Genomic DNA, 17,942 nt, shown 5'->3' on the forward strand with positions numbered 1-17,942 from the left:
GTGTGTGTGTGTGTGAGTGGCTCTGGTGGGCCGACAGTAGCAAATACGTAGGGGCTACATGGTGTGCCCAGGCTTTGTGCACAGGGTAGCTAGGGAACCCAACCTGTCAGGCTACGTGGTGTGCAGAGGGCGTAGGTATTTCCCTGGAGGGAGCCGTCTAGCAAAAATCTCTGCTCTTGGCAGACGAGCCATGTTTTGTCACCAGTCAGCTCTTCCTCGGGGCTCTCCTCTCTGCTTCCTGTGCACCAGGCCCAGGGAAAGGGAGGAGCTGGGACCCTAGACCTCAGGTGACTTGAGTCCCCCAGGGGTGCCATAGCAGGGTGGTGTGGGTGTTCCATGTGTGGATGGGCAGGTGAGCAGCCTGCCAGCTGCTCTCTGAGGGGACAGTTCCTTGCCAGCAACACCTCTCCCCGCAGCACAAGATCACCACTGTCGCTGCAGCTGGGCTGGGGACATGTCAAGGTGTGTCCCAGAACTGTGTTCCCCTTGCATGTAAGTGGTGCCAGAATGCGCCTCTCAGTCCCTGTGCGGGTGACCCTGATTAGCCTCAGGCTTTGTCGACTCCTGGCCTCATGTAAATGGGGAACTGGGTTCCTTTCTCAGTGTCTCAGCGGTTGCATGTCGACAGAGGATGCTGTGGACATTGTGGTCAGGATTCTGACCGGGCTCCCCCCGCCCTGCCCCAAACCACAGTGGGCAGCACATGGCCCACTGTGTGTGCGCTTTGGGGAGGCTAAAGCCGTACAGCCCCTCCAGTATTCTTCTCAGGTGGTGGACGGTCAAAGGGGCCTAGGGAGGAACACTGGTCCCAGTCTGCTGCCGGCTGTGCCCACAGGTGTGTGTGCCCAGCTCCTTGACGCTGAAGCTGCAAGGCTTCCGCACTGCCCCCAAAGCCCCATCCCTAGAATTTGCGTGTGGGCCAGATGGAAGTGAAGTCCCAGTGACCCTGCGGGAGCACAGCGGGTGGTCTCGTCTGTGCCTGGCCACCCACCTACCTGCCTTCCCCGCAGCCCGTTGCCCCCATACAGGGCTTTCGGTAAACACACGGCCACCGTCCAGCATGAGAGGAAAGGCTTGACGGTGTCCCAGTACCGCTGGTCATGTGTTGGCTGCTGCCAGCTGACAGCATGGAGACCCCATGGCCCAGTGGAGGATGTCCGACCTGTCCTACAAGGAACTGGGGACGACTGTACGGATGCATCAGGTCCCATGCAGTAACCTAGGCCTGACCTTATCCGCCTAGGGGGTGATCGAAGCGCCTTGGGGTCCCAGGCCTGGCATATGTGTCGGTGAGCTTCCTCCTGGATGGCGCTGCCGACACAAGGCTGGCTGGTCAGGGGTCGCGTGTGAGGCCCGTTGGGTCCCGGCCTCTAGGTCCGATACTGCTGTAGGTGTTGTTGAAAAGACAGAGCACGATATGACCATCCCTTGGGTGTCGCTGCACCGGGGATCCCGTCGCTGCTCCCAGGTTCCCACTACCGAGTCTCCCCGGGAGGCCTGGGAGGTTGCCAGGCTCCTTTTGCAGGGACACAAAGGCTTGTGAGAGCCCATCCGCAGGGTCCGGTGCTCATTGCGGATGACTTGGGGGCAGTGCGAGATCTATTGCTCCCGTCCTTAGAGGAGATTGTGGTAGTCTTAAGGGACAAAGATGTGCCTGGAGAATAGAAGGATGTCCAGAGGAAGCATTGGAGGAGGAAGAGGACGAGGAGGAGTAGGAGGATGAGGAGGAGTTGGAGGAAGAGGATTGGGAGGAGTTAGAGCTGGAAGAGAAGGGTGAATGATTGGGTGCAGGAGAGGGAACAAGTGGAGGAGGAGGATGTCCAGGATGAGGAGGAGCGCGAGCCAAAGGAGCAGGAGCAGCTGGGGGAGGATGTTGAGGAGGACGAGAGCAGAGGGAAGAGGGTGGGGAGAAAAGATAGAGCCAGGGTTCCAGAGCATGAGTAGAAGTGTAGGAGCAGAAGGAGGAAGAGCCCGAGGAGGAAGAGGTGGAGGGAGAGGAGGAGCAGGAGGAGTTGGAGGAAGAGGATTGGGTGGGGTTAGAAGAAGAGGAGGAGGAGAAGGAGCAGTGAATGACTGGGTGCAGGAGAAGGACAAATGGAAGAGGATGATGTCCAGCACCAGGAAGAGGAGGATTACGGGCCAGAGGAGCAGGAGCAGCTGGAGGACGGAGTCGACTAGGACGAGAGCAGAGGGAAGAAGAGGTGAAAGGTCAGAGGTAGGGCAGGAAGGGCAGTAGCAGGAGAGGACGTGGAGAAGGAGGAAGAGTTGGAGGAGGAGGAAGAGGTGAAGGACGAGGAGGATCAGATGGAGGAAGAGGACTGGGAGGAGTTACAGGAGGAGGAAGACGAGTGAATGATCGGGTGCAGGCGAGGGAAGAAGTGGAGGAGGAGGAAGTCCAGGACGAGCAAGAGGAGGAGCACGAGTCGAAGAGCAGTAGTAGCTGGGGAGGAAATTGAGGAGGACGTGAGCAGAGGGAAGAAGAGGAGGAGGAGGAAAGGTAGAGCCAGGGCTGGAAGAGCAGTAGCTGCAGAGGGGGAGCAGAAGGATGAAGAGGCCCGAGGCTAAGACTTCCAATACTGTGTTGAATAACAGTGGAGGCGGTGGACATTCCTGTCTCGTTCGTGACTTGAGCTGAGAGCTTTTGCTCCTTGAGATGATATTCACGTTGGGTCGTTCATACATGGCTTTATGATCTCGATGTGTGCTCCTTCTATCCCTACTTTCTTGAGGGGTTTTACCAGGAAAGGATGCTGTATTTTGTCCATCACTCTGTCTGCATCGATTGAGAGGATCCTGTGGTTCTCGTCCTTTCTTTTATTGATGTGAGGAATCACGTTAATTGTTTTGCAGATGTTGAACCAGCCCTGCGTCCCAGGTACAAATCCCACTGGGTCGTGGTGAATGACATTTTCATGTATTGTTGGATCCGAGTGTCTAATATCTTGTTGAGGAGTTTTGCATCCATGTGCATCAGGGAAATTGGCCTATAGTTCTCCTTTTCAGTGGGGTCTCTTTCCGGTTTTGGAATCAAGGTAACGCTGGCTTCATAGAAAGAGTTTGCAAGTTTTCCTTCCATTTCTATTGTGAGAACAGCTTCAAGAGAATAAGTGTTAACTCTTCCTTAAATGTTTGCTGGCACTCCCCTGGAAAGCCATCTGGCCCTGCAGTCTTCTTCCTTCGGCAGGTTTTTGATTACTAATTTGATTTCTTTACTGGTGATGGGTCTGTTCAAATTTTCCTTTTCTTCCTCTCTCAGCTTTGGTAGTGTATATATTTCTAGGAATTTGTCCATTTCTTCCAGATTGCCCATTGTATTGGCAAATAATTGCTCCTAATATTCTCTTCTTATTGTTTGCCTTTCTGCTGTGTTGGTTGTGATGTCTCCTCTTTCATTCTTGCGTTTCTTTATTTGGGCCCTTTCCTTTTTCTTTTTCATCAAACTGATGACTGGCTTATCAATTTTGTTAATTCCTTCAAAGAAGCAGCTTCTGGGCTCATTGATCTGTTCTCCTATTTTGGTTTGTTTCTTTGTTTGTTTGTTTGAGGTTGTTTTTGTTTTTGTTTTGTTTGATTTTTGGTTTCAATAGCATTAATTTCCGTTAATCATTGTTATTTTCTGTCTCCTGAATGTTTTGGGTTTCGTATGGTGTTCTTTTTACAGCCTCTTAAGGCGTAAGGTGAGGTTGTGTCTCTGAGATCTTTCTTTCTTCTTTAGGAAGACCTGACTTGCTAGATAGGTCCTCTTATAACCGACCCTGGTGCGTCCCAGAGGTTTTGGGTTGTGGTGTTATCACTGACTTCCATATACATTTTCATTGACTTCCGTATACTTTTTATATTCTCTTTCAACCCTTGCTTAGCCCATTCAATCTTTAGTAGGATGTTCTTCAGTCTCCCAGTATTTGTTACCTTTCCAAATTGTTTCTTGTAGTTGATTTCGAGTCTCTTAGTGTTGTGGTCTGAAAATATGCACGGTGTGACCTCGATCTCTTTGAACTTCCTTAGGGATGACTGTTTTCCCCAGCATATGATCTATAGAGGAGAATATTCCATGAGCACCGGAGAAGAATGTATATTCTGCTGCTTTATTATGAAATGTTCTGAACATATCTGTGAAGCCCATCTTGTCCAGTGTGTCATTCAAAGCCCCTGTTTGCTTGTTGATTTTTCGTTTACATGATCTGTCTATTGCAGTGAGTGAGTGCATAGAAGTCTCCTCCTATGATGGCATTACTAAGAATGAGGTTCCTTATGTTTGCGTTTAATTGGTTTGTATATTTGGTTGCTCTCAAATACACCACATAAATGTATCCATTTGCTAGGTCTTCTTGGTGGATAGACCCCTGAATTATGACATCATGCCCTTGTGTATCACTTGACACAGTCTTAAATTAAAGTCTAGATTGTCTGATAGAAGTATGGCTACTTTGGCTTTGTTTTGTTGACGGGTAGCATGACAGATGATTCTCCATCCCCTTCTTTTCACTCTGAAGTTGTTTTCACATCTAAAGTGGGTCTCTGGTAAACAGCATATCGATGGAACTTGTTTTCTCATCCATTCTGTTCCCCTATGTTTTTTGATTGGAGCATTCAGTCCACTGACGTTTAAAGTAGTACTGAAAGACACGATTTTATGGCCATTATCTTGTTTGAAGAGTTGGAGGAAAACATATCTATATATCTTTATATCTGTATCTACGTCTCCATCTCCATCTATATGTATATGTGTATGTGTATGTATATGTATATGTATATGTATATGTATATGTATATGTATATGTATATGTATATGTATGTCTATGTATATGTATTGTATTAACTGTATCTATATATCTATATCTATATCGATATGTATATGTCTATATACATCTATATATATAATTCTATATCTATTTGTATATATAAATATAATTATAAAGATAGATAGATAGATAGATAGATAGATAGATAGATAGATAGATAGATATCCATTTCCCTCTGAGTGTCCCCCCTTAAAATTGCATGCAGGTGTGATTTAGCGGTCACAAACTCCTTTAAATTTTGTGTATCTGGGAACCTTTTTCCTCTGTTTCTATTTTGAATGACGGCCTTGCTGGATAAAGAATTCTTCACTGTGGATGTTTCTAATTCAGCACTTTGAACGTATCCTACCACTCCTTTCAGGCCTGCCAAGTTTCTCTGGATAGGTCTGCTGCAAACCTGATCTGTCTTCTCTTGTAGTTTAGGGACTTGTTTCCCTTGCTGCCTTCATGATTCTCTTTGCCTGAGTACTTTGTGAGTTTGGATATGATATGCCTTGCTGAGGGTCAGTTTTTGTTGAATCTGATGGGGTCCTCGGTGCTTCCTGGATTTTGATGGTGTGTCTTTCCCCAGGTTAGCAAAACTTCCCACTATGATTTGCTCACATAACCTTTCTACCCCTTTTTCTCTCTCTTCCTCTTCGGGACCCCTATGATTCTGATGTTGTTTTTCGTTCTGCATGAGTCACTGATTTCTCCAATTCTTCAATCGTGCTCTTTTCCTTAATCTCCCTCGATTTTGCTGCTTCCATAGTCTCCATAAGTTGGTCCTCTGAATCGCTGATTCTCTGTTCTGTCTCATCCATCCTTGACACCGCTGCATCCATCCGTCATTGCAGCTCAGTTATATCATTTTTAATTTCATTCTGGCCAGTTTTTACTGCATTTTTTCTCTGCACAAAGGGACTCTAATCTACATTGGACTGCAGCTAGTATTCTCATAATCGTGCTTCTAAATGCTGCTTCAGACATCTTGCTTGTGTCTGTGTTGGTTGAATCCCTGGCTCTCGTTTCTTCAGGCTCTTTCTTTCTGGGTGAATTCCTTCCCTTTGTCATTTTGAATGGAGAAAAGGAACTCATGAGGTAGAAAATTCAATGAAATATTCAAATTATAAAATGTTAAAAGTAAAAACTTAAAAACACACATGTGAATAATGGAATGAATGATGCTAGATTCTAGGCATGTTTCACCTGGGTGTTGAAAGTGGTTTTGACACAGGAGAGAAAAAAACGTGGGAGTGGAGAAAAATTTAGAAAATACTAATAAAAAATATTAAAAAGGGAAATGTTGTGAGAATTTGAAAAATCAATACACTGAAGTAGACTAAAAGGAGAAGATGGGAGTAAAATAGAATCTGTGAATATAGACACAAAAGGAAAGAATAATGTAGAAGAGTATTAAAGAAAGTTAGTAAAATTTCCACCTGCCCAGTCTCCTTCGCCTCTCCGCGCACAAAAGCACCTCCCTTCCCATGCCTCCTCGCTCTCCAAGTTCACTTCTGCATGCCACGTACCTGCTGAATTCGGTGGTTCAGGATATGCAGATTGCTGTGCTAATCCTCCAGTCAGTTTCCTGGGTGGGTAGGATGGTTTAGTGTTGGTCTGGCTGTATCTCATGCACGCGAGACACTTAAGAAGCTTCCATGCTGTCTGCCATCCGGGCTCCTCCCCAAAGAGGTGAGATCTGTAGCACCAGTTCTCCGATATGAGACATCCCACAGGAAAGTTGTGGTCGGTGACAAAGCGGAAAAGGGCATGTACCAAACAGGGAGGTCACCCTGGAGGGGGAGGCAGAGAACCTGCTCCAGACCTGGGAGGGGAGGCAGGGGCTCAAATGCTGGAGCCACGCCCACTGCCCTCCAGCTGATTGTTCCTGAACAGCAGCCAACTGTCTGGGTCTGGCCTGGAGCGCCTTCACCCCAAGGACCCATGGTCAAAAAGTTCACTGCCTCTGCCTCTGCCTCTCCCCCACCTCCACCGCAGCCACAGCCACTTCAGTGTCTGAAGGGCCACGGGGCCGTGGGCGTGCTTCCCAAATGCTGGTGGGCTCCAGAAGGAGGCAGCAGGCATTTAAAAACCTTGGGCCTTGACACTCCACCTGCTGGGCCTAGTCTGGAGCCTCATGCCTCAAGTTCCCACTCCTTCTGCTCTATGGCCCTAGCCTGAGGATGGGCTAGGGCCCCAAAGCAAGGGAGTCCTGTTCCGGAAAACGCTGAGATTCCTGACAATACCGGGCCTCCATTCTGCTGGAAGAGGGCGTTCGAGAGTCCAGGAATCGTGGCAACACCCCTGTCTCAGTCCCAGACAATTTCACTCATTCATACGCACTCACACGCACACGCACGGGCACGGGCACACACACACACACACACTCCCCCTCTGTGGCTGTCTCTAGTGGTGACTTACTCTCCTTCTTCGGCCTCCTTCCATGTCCCTCTGGCCTCTGTCTGTCTCTGAGTCCCTGTGATCATTTTCTTGAGGGAACGCTTCCTCCCTCCCGCACCTCCATCTCTCTTTCTCTGTCTCTGTGCTGTCCTTGCACAGTATCAGTGCATCTGGGTTTCCGTGAGCTGTGCGTGTCCATATGGACGGAGTAGGCTGCTGATGGCACAGGGCTGCAGGGGAACACACAAAGGAACGCACAAGTACCAGGGGTCAGAGCACATCCAGACCTCCTAAGCCGTGACTGCCTCCAGGCAGCCCACACAAGCTGGGTATACATGTGAACTGAGAAAGGTCAGTCCCTTGGCCCTTGCCCTGTAGGTTGCAGCCAGCTGGGAGGTACTGAAACCCAAGGGACTGCCCAGTGTTGAGAGGGTCTGAAGAAAGGGCAGGAGCCGAGGAGGCAGGGAACCTAGTCGTAGCTGGTGTTTCTCCACATGCCATGTTCCGGTGCCATTGGTACTGGAAGGTTGGTATCAGTTGTGGCTCTCTTTCCTTGGCATCTCAATGCAAGCTTCCGTGACCCAATGGAGGTCCTGAATCTGCCCTAGTTTTCAGCCAGGTTGGGCCCCAGGACAAATGCACGTGCTGCGTGAGGGGGGAAAGCAAGTGTGAGTCGTGAGGAGGAGCTAGCCTCGTGAGTGGGATGTGGCAGAGGGCATGAGTGAGTGCACAGGTCCACTAGAGTGTGTCTGTGAATGTATTGTGGCTGGCGCCTGTGAGTACTTTTGCCTGAGACCTAGCGTTTGTGCTGGCAGCGTGCACGTGTCTGTGTCCACGTGCCGCGTGGCCGTGCATCTTTGTGCCTGAGTGAGTGTGTGTAGGCCGTTGGCAAGCGAAGGAAAGAGACTGGGGGCTTTCCTGACTTGGTGAGTAAGGGGGGGCTCCAGTGCCAAAGTGCAGCGAGTGCAATCCCTTCGCGCCTGGGATCGACACGGAGCTAGCTGATCACCTTTCATGACGGGAGGAAAGCCCGGACTTTGCCTGGGTCCGCTCGTCCTGTGTTGCCTTGGCCAGGGGCAAGTTGGGGTTGGGCCACCCATGGCGCAGTGGAGGAGGACCAAAGTTCCCTGCAAGGAAGTGGGCGTTAGTGGAGGGAGGCAGCAGAGAGCATGAGTAAGTCTGGCCCTGCTCCTGGAGCGGCCTAGGGGATCATCGCAAGGCCTTGTGGTCCCAGCCAGGGTATGTGTCTCGGTGAACATCCTCCTGGATGACCCTGCAGAGACAGGCCTGGCTGGTCTAGAGTCCCTTGCGAAGTTGGGGCCCGGCCCCTGGACCCCAATACTGTGGTAGGTGTTGTTCAAACTGAAAGGCATTGCCTGCTTGTCCCAGACGGTCCCTGCACCTGGGACCCAGATTTGTTCCCACGTTCCTGCCGCGGGGTCTCCCGGCGATGCGTGGGAGTTTGACAGGCCCCATTTCTCTGGAGGGAGTGAGTTGCATAGGTCAGGTGCACCAGGGTCTGGGCCTGCTTTCCTGTCTTGCCCACCCGCTACGTCCTCTGCTGAGGGCAGCTTGAGGGCTCACCACTGGACCTGTTCCTCTCCCTTTCTGGGTAAGAGTTTGCCTCTCTGTCGGTCACACTGGCCACCCCCTCTCAGCCCCCTACCACCTGTTCAGCCTCCCCCCATCCACCTGCGTTTCTATGCATTGCTGTCACCTGAAGCGGTGGTGTGCTGCCTCATATATCACAGCCACCCTGGAGCATTTCTGTACCCCGTTCGTATCCTGACATAGCCCAGCGAGTCTGGAGGAACCTCTTCTGTGTCACGGAAGCAACATGTTGGCCAGAGGGCCCGGCACACGAATTTGGAAATCCTAGAATCCCCCGCCTGCCTGGCAGCCTCCTGGTCCCATAAAGAGGTAGGGGAACACTGCATTCCACCAAAGGGAAAAGGCAATGCATGAGTGTGGTGCCTGGCCAGGCAATGCATCTCGAGCCTCCAATCCTGCAGTGGCTCTGTGTGGTGTGTGTGTGTGTAGCTTATGCTGTCTGACATAGACCGGCAGGGAGTCCACATCACCACTGCCCTGACAGGGAGGGAGACCACATCATCGCCCTCACTGCACACCGTCTGCAGCTTATTGCTTTCCCAAAGTGGTCATGTGGCTTCATGTAGACCCTGGGGCGTGTCCCTCACTTGGGTCCCAACACTGCATCCCCCAACCCCCCGATACCTCTCGGAGACCCTTGAAAGCACGCTGCCTGTGGCACAGGGGGACAGTGTTTTGAGCCAGCGCCCACGCTCATGGCAGCCTGCCGCCTAAGTGAGTGGTAAAGGAAATGGGACCAGGATGAACAGACATACGGCCAACGAAGGCCTGGGGAGGGTCCCTGTGAGAAGATGGCCAAGCATTGTGGGAGGAAGGGGACCGCTGTCTGTGGGACAGACACAAGCTCCAGGAATCCCAGGGCCCACGGTCACGGGTCTTTCCTGTGCACTGCCACACACGGGAGCAATGGGCAGCCCATCATGAGAGGGGGGTGTGTGCTTGCCAGTGTGTCACTTTCCAGGCAACGGGGACAAACGGCAAGAGCGGCGCGCATGATACGCAGCCTCCCCTAGTGTGGCGTCCTCTCCACGTCACACACCTCTGGTCACCGACCTTCCCTAGCCGGTGCACTGCTAGACTGCTGTCATGACATACGTGTCTTCTGGGAGCAAGGATGGACGTAGAGAGTATGCAAAGGAGGCTGAGCAGATGGAAAACCGGGGTGCACAGACAGCAGGCGCACAGCTGACATGCGTCTCCCGGACAGCCAAGGTGATCCGCTGAGTGGATTTGTCGGACTAGGGGCACAATGAACAAAGGTGGCGGTGTAAATGGGCAAAGCGGGGAGGTCCCCCTTTACCCGTGTGTGTAGATAGCCGCGTGCCCAGGCCGTACGGGACGCCGGGGGGGGGGGGGGGGGGCGGGGGGGGGGGAATGCAAAGGTCGCTTTCGCATGGCCAGAAGCCAAACAGGGCACCCAGAGCGCACAGAGGGCCGGCTGCAAGCCCCCCGGAGGAGTTGCACTGCACGGGGCCCAGAGCCTTCACTGCCTATGCAACAGACGCGCCCCAGTTTCCCGGTGACCTGAGGGGCGGGACCGCCGAAGCCACGCACGCCACCGTCCCTATCATTGGTCCTGAAGGCAGTGAAGCGGCCTGGGCGTGGCTTGGAGCTCCCTCAGCCTCAAAGCCGCAGGCGCACACCTCTCACCACAAAGGCCTCCGAGGCAGCATCGGCATAGCGATAGCCACCGCCGAGGCATCCTGGGTACAGCACCATGCGCATGCGCATGCGCATGCGCCCCCTCGACCTTTGGGCTCTGGGAGGAAGGGGGAGCGAGTTGCCAGCCATTGCCCTCAGGGCTCCACTCACTGGGTCTGGGGAGGGAGGGCCGTGCTTTCACCTCCTGCCGCTTCGTGGTCGGTAGGAGCCACAGTTGGTGTCTCGGGCCGGGGCCGCATGTTGCGAAGGACTCGTAGTTTCCGAAACACTGTGGGATGCCCGGAGGCCCCATGCGGTCGCCTTCGACCGGGAACGCGGCGGTCGAGAGACGAGGGCCCGTGGGGACACTGGGTCTCCTGGCAGGGCCGGAGGTGCCGCAGGCCGAAGGCTTGCAGGCCACAATGCCCCGAACAGCCTGTGCAGGAAGGCCAGGCCCGACCCGAGAGGCAGGTGGGCGGCCCCAGCGAGGATATCGGTGCCGCTGGTGCATGACATAGTGGCGGTGGAGGCGCTGTGGGGCCTGGCGGAGGAGGAGGTTGAGGTGGCGGCCGCGGAAGAGGACGCGCCTGCAGAAGAGGGGCATGAGCAGAGGAAGAATGAGGAGGACGAGGAGCAGGAGCCGGGGAGCAGGAGAAGGTCCAAGTTCACGAGGGACAGGAGGACCTGAAGGGCGAGGGGGAGCAGCAGGACCAAGAAGAGCAGAAGGAGGAGGAGCGGGAGGAGGAGGAGGAGGAATGGGAGGAGGAGGAGGAGGAGTAAAAGAGGAGGAGGAGGAGGAGCAGCAGAAGCCCAAGCAGAAGGAGGAAGAGCAGAAGGAGGAGGAGTTGGCGGAAGGATTAGGAGTAAGGGGAGGAGCAGGAGCAGCAGGGTATACAAGCAGGCGCGGCGGCGGCCAGGGCGCCGGACCAGCGGCAGGTGGCGGTGGAGGCCTTACAAAAGGAGCAGAAAGAGAAGGGGGAGGATCAGGAGCAGAGAGATTAGGAGGAGGATGGGGAGGAGGAAGGGAAGTTGCGTGCGAGCCATTAAAGGGAGAGCAGGGGCAACAGGATTTACAAGAAGAGCTGCAGGAGAAGGAAGCAAAGCTGGAGGAGCAGCAGCAGGGCGAGGAGGAGGTGGAGGGCACGAGGAGGACAAGCTGAGGAGCGGGAGGAGGAGGAACAGAAGCCGAGTGAGCAGGAAGGCCGATGGGTGGAAGAACGCCCAGCAGCTGCAGGTGAAGCAGGATAAGAAGGACGCAGGTAGAGTGCAGGCCTCCGTCCTTGCCCTTCCCCACTGGAGGCTCTGGAGGCTCTGGCGGCCCTTCAGATAGAGCTACAGCCGGTGAATAAACAAGCCAGCCGGGAGCACGCTCGACTCAAACTCAGGATGTGGCAGAGGCGGCAGCGACATCTGCAGCAGAGAGGTGCCCTTATCCAGGGCATCCGTGGTTTCTGGGCCAAGGCTGTATCCTTCCTGCTGCTGGTGGAGGGTCCAGAGGGGGCTGGGCTTGCGCAAGAGGAAGGAAAGGGCGGTGCCATTTAGAGGAACCCAGGACAGGGACTGGAGCTAAGCCACGCTCCAGTGGCCGGGAACGTGCAAACGTGATCCCATCCGGTGGTCCTGGCTCTGCAATGAGTGTGGGAGGAGGGCAGTGCCGGGGTGGAGGAGGCATGTGTGCTTTACGTCGCACCTGGCACGGAAACAGCGCTGGGAGAGTGGGGAGTGGCGGTGGAGGTCCAGGCCAGGTCGGGGAAATGACCGAGGGCTTCTTCCCACACAAAGCCGCGTGGGGGCACGTTTCTGGGTCCCGCTAAGCATCTTGCTGCGGGGAAGGCGATGTGAATGCCCACTGGTCGGCGCGAGACCGGATGTGTGCTGTCTGGCTGTGTGGAAGTAAGCGTCCTCAGTGTCCTCACGAGCACACAAAGCTAGGCGTGGTTGCGGGCGTCTGGGCATGCACAGCCTCCTGTGCGTGTCTAGCAGAGCCCTGCGCGATCCTGAGACCCCGTGGGCCTGGACGCAGCCTGTGGGGAGGGCTTGAGACCCTGGGGGAGGACGCCAGTCCCGGGGGGAGGACGCCTGGATGCTGTCCACACTGGTTCTCTGGTTCGAGCTCTCTCACGCCCAGCACCTGAAGGCTCTTTGACCTGCGGCAGTTTGTGAACCACCCTCAGATGTCAGCCCTGATTAGTAAGCCCGATGAAAGCATGCTTCGCCACATGACCAATTTGAAGGTCGGCCTGGGAGTGGGAGGTGGTGTGGGTGGCTGGCTGTGTGGGGAGGGGAGGTGGTGGGGAGAAGTGATGTGTTCCTTCCTCAGGGGAGGGCGGGTCTCCTGGAACAAGATTTCACATTTCTGCCCCACTGTACCACGGCAGGTGGAGGAACACAAGTTTCCCAGGGAATGCCGGAAGATCCTGCTGTTTTTTGGCAAGAACTCCTACTTCCAGAATGAAGTCGTTACGAAGGAGTATGTCCTAGGCCTTGATGGTAAGTGTCCACTGACTGCATGGGCGGCAGTGGGTGGAGGGTTGAATGCGATAAGTTCTCTGGCGCCTTCTCACATACTCGTCTTCCTGCAGGGTATAGGGCGTCTCATTCCAGTCCCATCCAGTGGTACCCAAGGTACAGACAGGAGGCCTACAGACGCAGGCATGACAACAGCAGCCTCAACTTCTTCAACTGGTTCTCTGACCACAGCTTTGCCGGCTCTAGCAGGATTGCTGAGGTGGGGCCCTGTAACAAGGAAGGGAGGTGATTTTCATGGGTTCCCCCACTGCGTGGGATAGCTACCTGAGGCCTGGCCTGTCTCCCCTACCAGATAATCATAGAGGATCTTTGGCCCAACCCCCTGCCGTATTTCAAGATGAAGGAGGCCCCAGGAGAGAGAACTGAGAGGGAAAGAGGTGAGCAGCCAAGGGTGTGGGCACGGAAATGTGTGCCGTGGGGTCCAGGGCACAATTCTCTTCTGCATGGAGGCACCGAGACTCACAGCGGCACAGGAGGTGACCCCAGGTCAAAAGGGCATCAGCCTGAGACAGGGAGTCTTAAGAAGTAACGTGTCAAAGAGGCTTTGCCCCTTTGGGGAGCCTGAAGGTGGGAAGGGGGCTAGACAAAAAGAATGAGCAAAGCGGGACAACCAAAGCTGGCTCATCACATAGCACGGTGACAACTGTCATTCCCGGACCATGAACCCCACCCTCAGGCCTCCTACCACCATCCCACATGTTGTCTGGCTTCTGGATCCCCTTGTCAGCTTTGGCACAGCTTATCACACCCTCCCATCCTACTTTCCGTTTGGAAACATTCACGCAACCTTACTCAGGGCCAAGATAAGACTCTCACCTGTCCTGTGTGTGTGTGTGTGTGTGTGTGTGTGTGTGTGTGTGTGTGTGTGTCTGTCTGTGTGTACCCATATACCCCAGGGATATGCACGATCTTGAGAAGAGTATGAAGGAGCGTCGCACTTCATCGACCCCAGTGGAAACCCTTCCGATGCTCACCGATGGTCCACAAGATTCTCCTGGCCATGAAATAAGGACAAGGGTGGTGGTGACACGTGGCGCAGGGCGGGGGTCCAATACATTTGAAGAAATATAGAATGGGAGATAAACAGCATGAAGTGTTTGTGTGTGTCTTCCTCTCAGGTTCGCTCTGGGGCGTGTCCATGTATACATGCGGCTGTCCAGAGGTGTAAGTGTTCTGTGCCTGCACATTGGAGTTCCAAGGAAGGGCGGGACGTAGGACATTGTCCGTAGGGATGGGTCACACATTGGGATTGCATGTGAGGTCAGTAAGATTGAAGCAATGGGGACTTGAGTGAGGGAGGCCAGGGCACAAACCTGAGAGAAAGGCCAGTGCCCAGGTTCATAGCTTTCCTGTGAAAATGAGGAAATTCAAGGAAACGGAGAGGCCAGCACAGGCCAGGGATGTCCAATATTCAGGGTTTGGGCATGTCCATGATGGTGCCCCCAGAATCCCTCATGGGGACACCCTCAGTCATGTTGACTGAACCGCCACACAGGGAGGAATTCCAGGGTTGATTACCCTCTGGTTTTCAGACGTCTACCAATGCAGACTGTCTTGTGGACAAGGTCAGGATCTCAGGACCAGCCACACATATTTGAGGGATTGTGAGCAGGTTGTAAGATTGGTGTCCAGGGGAAGGAACCGAGGGACCAGAGGCAGAGTGGGTGGGTAAGACCGATGAAGTTCTGCTTCAGGCAGAGTTGACAGGGACAACATACACACTGCAGAGAAAACAGCCCACTACAGTCTCACGCAACTCCAAAATCACAGCCAACTTTTCTGGTTCCACTTCCTGAAGCTGAGCCTCCCAAACACCGCTTCACTTATTCTCACACACACCACACACACACACACACACACACACACACACACACACACACACACACGACTCCTGAAGGAGTCCTAGTGCTGATGCCCTTGTGTGAACTTTGCTGTTTCTGAAAAGACCTCTGGTTACGAATGGGTGGCCCAGATTGCAAGCCAACAGAGGGGAGGGTCGCGGGGAGGTGGGGCTCTTCAAGGGCACGAACACGCCAACCTCTCCCGTGTGCCCTCTGCCCTCTCATCATCAGCCGTGATGAGTCGGGTGATGCTCTTCCTCTGTGTCCACAGGCTTAAGCCGTGTGTCCAACACGCCATGTGAGACTTGTGAGAAGACTCCCAAGTGCAAACACCAGCAGGCGCTCAGGGAGGTCGCCTCGTCCCAGGCAGCCTGTGTTCCTTTGCCTGAGTGCCAGGACAAAGGCTGCCTCAGCCACATAGGGAACGATGGACTTGTGAGGCCTTAGCATTCTGTGCAGAGGTCCCCGGCAGGCCTGGAGCTTAGAAAGGACTGGGACGAGCCTCACCTGCGAAGACGTGAGTGCTGGGATACTCCTTACACAGCAGATGGCTGCTTGCCAGAGATGTCTGTGCTAGGGATGGGGCAAAAGCTCCACCGTGCGAGCAGTGCAGTAGACAGAGTTCAGCCTTGTCCATCGCAGGCTCTTCTGTATCCCCATGTAACACGGCCCCCAGCACAGCGTGCCTGACACTGACCTCCCGACACTAATATTCCTGTCTCCCAAGCTGCCCAAGCCCCCCAGGATCCCCACTGCACAGCTCTGCAGTACAAGAGCCTTCTCTGCAGTGGGTCTATTCCAGAGAAGGCGTGGGCAGTCCCAATGCATGGAGGCCTCTTGCCCCTATCATATGCAGACAACATGGTCAGCGGGGTGTCAGCACGCTGTGGAGTTGAGGATCTGTGCGACCAAGCCTTACCTCTTCCAGGGCAGAGGCTGTCGCACTCTCTAGAAGGGAAGGCAGGCCTTTCTCTCGCTGCTGTCTGCACACTGGCTGGAGAGGCACGTCTTCTCAGCTGCTTGATGGGTAAATGTCAGGGTACCCTGGAAAAGCTCCCAGTGCTGACCCGAGTCTTTGGGTGTGAACATCCAAAGAAAGTATGGCCAGTGATTGTGCAGTGGGAATACGGCCTCAGTGGTCATGAGGCTGGGCCCTTTGGGGCATCTTTCTGCACAAGCAGGCCGTTACTTGATAGGTCTTGCCGAGCAGGAACACTTTACGGGACAGGTGAACACAGGGTCCCCCACATGTTAATATCTCCAGCCAATACCTCCTTCGGGGCCAGGGTGACGTTTCCGCCCGGCCTGTCCCAAAGACAAGGTACGGACAAAGTGTGGGTGTGGAATACACTCACGGCACCCAGAGCCAAACCCTCAAGTGTGGACACTTGAGGTCCGTGGGCAGAGGCCTCGGTGCTCTGTGTCCGAGGGATTACAGCCCTCATGCTGCACACCCGGCATCCCCGGGTGTCCTCCTGTATCCGCAGCTCTCCCCGGGGAGCCCTAGGGTCCAGGAGCTGCTAAACCCCCTGCACAACTGTATCTGCTGCCCAGCGGCCTCTTCCACCCCAACATCAGCGTGTGTGGGCTCCAGAGTGCTGTCCCTCGAGAGAGGACACCCTCAGCAATTCAGGAGCCTTCTGACTTCCATGTCTCTGAACCACACGTGTCTCATTGGCCTGTCGGGATCGTCACGTTGTTCTCTGTTCACAGGAAATGTCTCGCATTGCCTGTGCTCCTCTGTCTCCCTGAGTGAGCCCTGGCGTGTTTGTGTCTTTTCCTGGCTTTGCCTGTGCCGACACCTCTCTGGTGATGCCTCCTTGCCTGGCCTAAGTGGGCACAGCTGTACCCGTGTAACCGCCTTCGTCTCTGCACACCTGTGTGTTGGGTCAGCTGTGGCTCTGGTGGCCTGTCTTGTCTTTGGTGTATGCTTCTGCGCTTGAGTGTGCTTCCCTCTGCATTCAACCCCTTTCTTCCACTGACAGATCCAGTTGCTGTCCTGCTGTCAGGTGGAGGGGCTTCTGCGTGTTCTGTTCTATGTTCCAGGAGCCAGAAATCCTTCCGTGCCTGTAGGACCTTCGTCAGAGGATTGGCCATGCACTCACTGCCAGCCAGTCAATGTCCCCAAATGCAGCTGGCTTGCTGTGAGCATTCCGTCACACCTCTATTTTCTGTCCTTCTGTTTTCAAACCCTTTGCGCCCGAGGGGCTCAAACGTCACTGGCCTGCACATTGCAGATGCAGGCGTAAATTGTGAAAAGCGGACCGGCAACGTTTTCCCACTTACTCTTTTGCCACGTGGCATGTTCCTGGCTGGGAGAGACTTCCCCCTGCCAGTGTGTGTCTCGTTTCCGTGTGCCTCCTGTGTGTTCTGGTCCCTAATTTGTCCATTACGTCCTACCTGGGAGTCTGATCCATGTTTGCAGGAACGAGGCTGACACCTTTGACTGCTGGGTTCTGAGCTCAGCTTAGTCCACCAGGACTAGTGCGTGCCTGAGGGACACAACGGGCAGTGACGGATGTGCCCGTATCCTTCACGTGCAAGCGCTCCGTCCAGCCACCTTCACCGGGACATTTCTCAGCGACCCCTCTTTGTTTGTGGTGAGAGCACTTGCCTCTGAGAAATCTGACGAGGCGGTGAAGCATTGCTTACGGCTGCCCTGTGCAAGTTAGATCTCCAGAACTCATGCACATGGCATGACTGCATCTTCACACCCGAGCCCCGACACCTCCTCATCGCACCCTCCCCTGATTAGCACCACTCTACTCTCTGGTGGACTGCATGCCTTTAACTCCTTTAGTCTCCTCAGGAATCCATCAGGCAGGGCTCACCACCACTGTGCTTCTGTCAGGCGCTGGCTTCTTTCAGTGAGCCCAGTGCTTTCTGCACTGATGCTCAATGCACCCGCAGAAGGGTGAGCCACACTAAGCCCGGCGGCAAACCCTTTGGCCCTACATTTCCCACACGTGTGCCTGGTGGCAGAGGTGCACAAGGAGCCCGCCTGCATGCGTCTCCCAGGTCCTCCACAGGGTACAAAGTACCGCCTCAGGAGGCTGATCCGCATCACATGGGCATAGCTCTGCTTGCACGTGTTAGCCTTTCGTATCATACAGGCAGCCCAGACTTAGAAATCCTG

The 17,942-nt window shown here is 54.2% G+C and overlaps 1 protein-coding gene across 1 annotated transcript; it reads left to right on the forward strand.

Moving 5' to 3' along the window:
- The first annotated feature begins 10,747 nt into the window (after positions 1–10,747).
- On the forward strand, positions 10,748–14,054 carry LOC122212863 (testis-specific Y-encoded protein 4-like). The gene is made up of 8 exons (XM_042926841.1): positions 10,748–10,907; positions 10,955–11,083; positions 11,707–11,900; positions 12,593–12,670; positions 12,815–12,926; positions 13,019–13,164; positions 13,258–13,342; positions 13,862–14,054. The coding sequence occupies exons 1-8, from the start codon at positions 10,748–10,750 to the stop codon at positions 13,888–13,890; spliced, it is 933 nt and encodes a 310-aa protein (XP_042782775.1). The 3' UTR covers positions 13,891–14,054.
- Positions 14,055–17,942: the final 3,888 nt, after the last annotated feature.

Source organism: Panthera leo (assembly GCF_018350215.1).
Source record: "Panthera leo isolate Ple1 chromosome Y unlocalized genomic scaffold, P.leo_Ple1_pat1.1 chrY_random_Un_scaffold_81, whole genome shotgun sequence".
NCBI lineage: Eukaryota > Metazoa > Chordata > Mammalia > Carnivora > Felidae > Panthera > Panthera leo.

What these genes read in the sequence shown, in the direction of transcription:
- LOC122212863 (XM_042926841.1), top strand. Translation starts at nt 10,748, where the DNA reads ATGCGGTCGCCTTCGACCGGGAACGCGGCGGTCGAGAGACGAGGGCCC. An exon ending in GCCACATGACCAATTTGAAG is followed by an intron (nt 12,671 to 12,814) that starts GTCGGCCTGGGA and finishes GTACCACGGCAG; the next exon opens with GTGGAGGAACACAAGTTTCC. An exon ending in GTATGTCCTAGGCCTTGATG is followed by an intron (nt 12,927 to 13,018) that starts GTAAGTGTCCAC and finishes GTCTTCCTGCAG; the next exon opens with GGTATAGGGCGTCTCATTCC.